The sequence below is a fragment of the Abramis brama genome, assembly GCF_963993115.1.
Source record: "Abramis brama genome assembly, chromosome: 1".
In the NCBI taxonomy this organism is placed as follows: domain Eukaryota; kingdom Metazoa; phylum Chordata; class Actinopteri; order Cypriniformes; family Leuciscidae; genus Abramis; species Abramis brama.
In genome coordinates, this window is record NC_139963.1 from 67429723 (window position 1) to 67435012 (window position 5290).

General features: G+C 39.9%; 1 protein-coding gene across 1 annotated transcript; it reads left to right on the forward strand.

The window, feature by feature from the left end:
• Window positions 1-236: 236 nt before the first annotated feature.
• LOC311082157 (general transcription factor II-I repeat domain-containing protein 2-like) lies at window positions 237-1484 on the forward strand (the record flags this gene model as incomplete). The annotated part of the gene is made up of 1 exon (XM_084112899.1): window positions 237-1484. One exon carries the CDS (start codon window positions 237-239, stop codon window positions 1482-1484), a length of 1248 nt encoding a protein of 415 aa, XP_083969025.1.
• Window positions 1485-5290: the final 3806 nt, after the last annotated feature.

Here is a 5290-nt window from a genome sequence, read left to right on the forward strand (position 1 = left end):
CTTAAACCTTTCTGAAGTTTCTAAAATGATGCTCAGATTGTCCAGAAGTAATAGTGTGATGTTTTGACGAGTAATGAATTTTGAACAACAATAATCTGTGATCTTTGACGCGTAAGGGGTTAAAAACAATCCAACAGATGTCGCTGTGTGAAATTACAATTTGCGCCTTTACTTCTCTTCTTCACTCCTCAAAGTAACAAATTCTAAACGGCCGGCGGCATAAAATAATTGTCAAAATGAGTGCAGTAAAAAAGAGAAAAGTTGACTCTGAATGTCGAGCATTCAATAAAGAATGGACGTCAAAATATTTCGTCACGAACGTCGGCTCAAAGGTGATTTGTCTGAAATGTCAGGAGAGCATCGCTGTCTTTAAAGAATATAATATTAGCAGGCACTTCAATGCTAAACATGCTAATTATGCCGTGAATTTCTCTGCAAAGGAGAGGGAAGAAAAAGCCACGAGATTGTCCTCCAACTTAACTGCCAGGCAGAATATTTTTACCAAGCAGTCTAATGCACAGGAGTCAGCAACAAAAGTGAGCTATATGGTGTCACACAAAATCGCCAAACACAGCAAACCATTTTCAGATGGTGAGTTTGTAAAAGACTGTATGGTAGAGGCAGCTAGCGTGCTGTGCCCTGACAGCAAAAGTCAGTTCGAAAATGTGAGCCTGTCTCGCCGTACAGTTACTCGTCGCATCGAGGTAATTGATGATGAGCTGACATCTGCATTGCTAAAAAGGGCCACCGATTTCACATACTTTTCAATAGCGCTGGATGAGAGCACTGATATTAAAGACACTGCCCAGCTGCTTATATTCATCAGAGGTATTACTGACACATTTGAAATAGTGGAGGAGTTTCTTGCGATGGAATCAATGAAGGGGACGACAAGGGGTTCAGACCTCTATGATGCGGTGTCAGGATGCATGCAGAGAATGAACCTACCGTGGGCGAAGTTACTGAACGTGACCACTGATGGCTGTCCAAACCTCACCGGGAAGAACACTGGGCTATTGCGTAGGATACAGGACAGGGTGAGAGAGGATGACCCTAACTCAACTCTGATTTTCTTGCACTGCATCATTCATCAGGAGGCCTTGTCTAAGTCGGTGTTAAAGCTTGATCAAGTCACCAAAACTGTGGTGAAACTTGTCAATTTCATCAGGGCCCGGGCGCTTAACCACCGCCAGTTTATCCAGTTGTTGGAGGAGAGTGAGGCAGAACACACTGATGTCCCATACCACTCAAACGTCCGCTGGCTGAGCCTGGGCACAGTGCTACGCCGTGTGTGGGACCTGAGAGATCAGATAGGGGTGTTTCTGGAGAATGTCGGGAAGGCTGGTGACTTTCCAGAACTTGAAGATTCTGATTGGATGCTTGACTTTGCATTTGCTGTGGATTTAATGGGCCATTTGAATGACCTCAATCGGAAGCTGCAGGGGAAGGATGTGTTCGTGCACGAACTGTATTCCTACGTATAAGCATTCAGAGCAAAGCTGACCCTGTTTTCCCGACAAATGACAAACAAGAGCTTTACACATTTCTCAACTCTCGCCACAATGAAGCATGTGCCATCCCGACTCACTGTCAAATGCACCACTACACTTGAAGATCTGCACACTGAATTTAACAGGCGTTTCTCTGATTTCGGAAAAATTGAAAAAGAGATGGAGCTGGTGTCCGCCCCCTTTTCCTTTGACAGCGACCAAGCGCCTCCGGAAGCTCAGCTTGAGTTGATTGACATGCAGTGCGATCCCACTCTCAAGGAGAAATTCACCTCGTCGTCATTGGACAGGTTTTACGGTGCATTGAACGAGGGCAAGTTTCCTAACATGCGGAGGCATGCGCAAAGGATGCTCGTTTTATTCGGGTCCACGTATGTATGCGAGCAGACTTTCTCTGTAATGAACTTTAACAAGTCACGCTACATATCACGACTAACCGACACACACCTGTCATCCGTGTTGCGCATCTCAACGTCGAACACGACCCCAGATTTCGGTGACTTAGTAAAGAAAGGCGACCGTCTCAATTGTTCACATTGAGTTACAGAACACCGACAAAAAGCTCTTCATCTCAGTTGCATAGGCCGAAATACATTTTTCTAAAGTAGGCCTAGCCAAAGTTCCATTAAGTTACCCTTGATTGATGATGTTATTTTTACAACATTGTTCAGTTTCATGTTGCCATTTCTTATGCATGTCCCGTAGATAGTGATGATACAGCTAAATCAAATTTAAATTTTGTGAGATGCATAGGCCTATATAGGCCCTTTATATCTTTCAAGCAAACATACGTGTGATGAAGTTGATCTGCACTTAAATTGTGTTCTGTTTTATAAAAGATTTTAACAAAATATGTGAAAGAAATTACAAAAAAAATTAATAATCACAACTGAAAACTGAATATGTTTTTCATTCAGTGATGAAGGTCTCCCTCTGATATATAGCCTCAATTAAATTTGATAATTCCAAGCCAGATTGCCTGAAGTCTGTATGTTAATGTAACTTGCACACATACATTTGCAGTTTTGTTAATAGTTTTCTATCTTGAAAAGCTACAGCTGGTATGAATGACAGTTGAACAATATGCAGGGTAGTGTAGGAAATGAATCCTTGAAAGTAAATCCAGTTATTGTAACCTTAGAGTAGCCTAGGTCAGACAGGCCTAGCAAAAATAAGTATCAGGCCTTGAAATAGGCTGTTAAAGTAACTGTAGAGTAGCCTTATACATATTTTGCATTGCATTAATTTGTACCATTTAATAATGTAACTATGTTTAATTGCAATTGTCTAAAGTGTGGCCCTCCGTTTACTTTGCCAAAGTATCTGTGGCCCTCAGACTAAAACTGTTGCCCACCCCTGATCTAGAGGGTAGGGACTTGCACACATTTTCGGTCAACGAATCGTGCCTGGAATTCGGGCTGGCTAACTCTCAGCAAATCTGAGACCAGGCCTGGATATGTGCCCATGGTTCCTGCATCTAATCACATAATACACTGAGGAATGAGTGCTGCTTTTAAATGAACATTTCTTTAAAACAAAATTGATTTGACAGAATTTCATTTTCTTATTGGCATAAACAGGCTTTACTCCCTTGAAACTTAAACTGGAATGTCACTGAGACTTCCCGAACAGGCAAAAAGGCGTACGCACACATCACTTGTGAAGTAAAATTGAAAATCGAGGATGCAGTGCATCGTGATACTTTACTTTACTTTATACTTTATTGTCAGACTGAAGTCTGAAATGTTTCTTACATGACAGTATCCATGTTTACCACAACATTTAACATACATTCAACATTGACATTCACTCAAACACTTATCCATCAACCCCACCATCCCAATACTCTTAATCTCTGATTAGGTTTTCGGTGATGCATTGTGATATCATATTGAACCGAACCGTGAGAGCAGTGTAGGTTCACACCCCTAGTTTTAATGTGACCATATATTTTCAACAGACACATCAAGTGTTGTGAATTCAGCATTTATTATTATAACAGCCTGACGTCTGAATGACATGACGTGTTTCAACTCTGGGGTTTTCAAACCCAGAGGAATCATTTTAATTGCCCAACCAATTTTCCATAACGAGCTAAAATACTCTAAACCGCTTCATCAGAGATAAACGTAGGTAAGTTTGACAACATCACCTTTTTTGAGAGGTTAGACAAGGTATACAGAGTGATGTTGTTACAGCCTAGCAGCCAATGAGAGCAAACCAATCCACCAATGAATGCTGTTATTATATGATGTGTTTACAGTCCAACATGTTCCTGGAACAACATCATGTCTAACTTGGCAAAATCACTGTTAGTCACTGTGTACATCTCAGTAGATGTGCTGGAAATGTTACATAAAAATAATGACACAGCGTATGGGAGCAGTTAGTCTGTTTTTCTATTTGAACTCCATGAGATGACGCATAGGAACACTCTGTTTCTTATTACGGTCAGGGACTATTTTTTTCCAGCGGAAGGAAGGCTTTTAGTGATTTTACTTCATAAAAGATGCATTGATACATATTTTTTGGCTTAAATATTTTTTATTGTGTGGTAACCATTTTATAAAAAAACAATAAGGTACTGGAGGCATGTGCTGTATCATTACTCCGGTTACTCCGCTTCACGTCATGCCTAACAACACCCTTCAGTTGTGACTTATTCACAATACTCGAATACCTTATTGCTTTAATAAAACAGTACATATGCATATGCGCTTACATATGCGCATGCGTCCCCGAATGCACTTTATTGGAAACCCAAACAAGCAGTACATGCAGAGACTGAGATTGTCTGGAGCAGCATTTACTGTTAATGGAGCAGCTCTGAGAAACATGTAGTCACTGTTGCTACGTCTGATAAGCCATGGGGCTCTCACGCCAAACATCATGTTCTCACGCATTGAAAAATCCATTGTAGAGCAATGAGGACACTGACAACACGCCAACAGATAAGACAGAGCAGTTACTTTTGATATGAAATAATGTTTCATATTGTATGTAGCACCTCACTTTAAGCAGCATGTGAACCGATCATCTCTTCTAGTTATAGCACGTAATAAACATGAATGAACATCAGAAGGTTTGTTGTTTCAACCGCAGAAAGACGTCAATGCACACCACATTTTAAGTTTGAGTACACTGACATATAACTCTCCTGTGTGTTTTTCAGACAAAATGCAGCGTTATGATTGGTCAGATTGCCCTCACAATAGTACCATTACATATTATGATTTCAAATTTCATTGTCAAAACTAGCGGTTGTAGAGAGGCACACGACGATGAAGATGAAAGTCATCTTATAGTCATCAAATGATAGTAATTTGAAAGTCATCAAATAAACATATTTAATATATAATACAAAAGGCAAACATAGATCCAAACAGGTTAAGCACAACCACACATATTCTTAGACGAAACTAAGAACTGAAACACAGGAACTTACTGTAAATACAAGAGACAAACAAGGTAATTTAGGTAACAAGGTAATAACAAAAAAGGTAATAACTTTAGCTGGAGAATAACTTTATTCTAGAGCTGCTGTAAAGCCAAAACAATCTCTGTAAAATGTCCTATTATCACTGTAAAGCTCATTTGAAATAATCTATATTGTTAAAAGTGCTATATAAATGTAAATGACAAATGGTGCAAACTGAAAACAAAGTCCATCTGATGTGTGTGTGTGAGTGTGACAGTCATGCGATTCATAGATTCTGGTCCGCAGCACTTCTGTTTTTTTCTGGTTAATCATCATGGATCGTAAATTGATTTGATGAAACCTC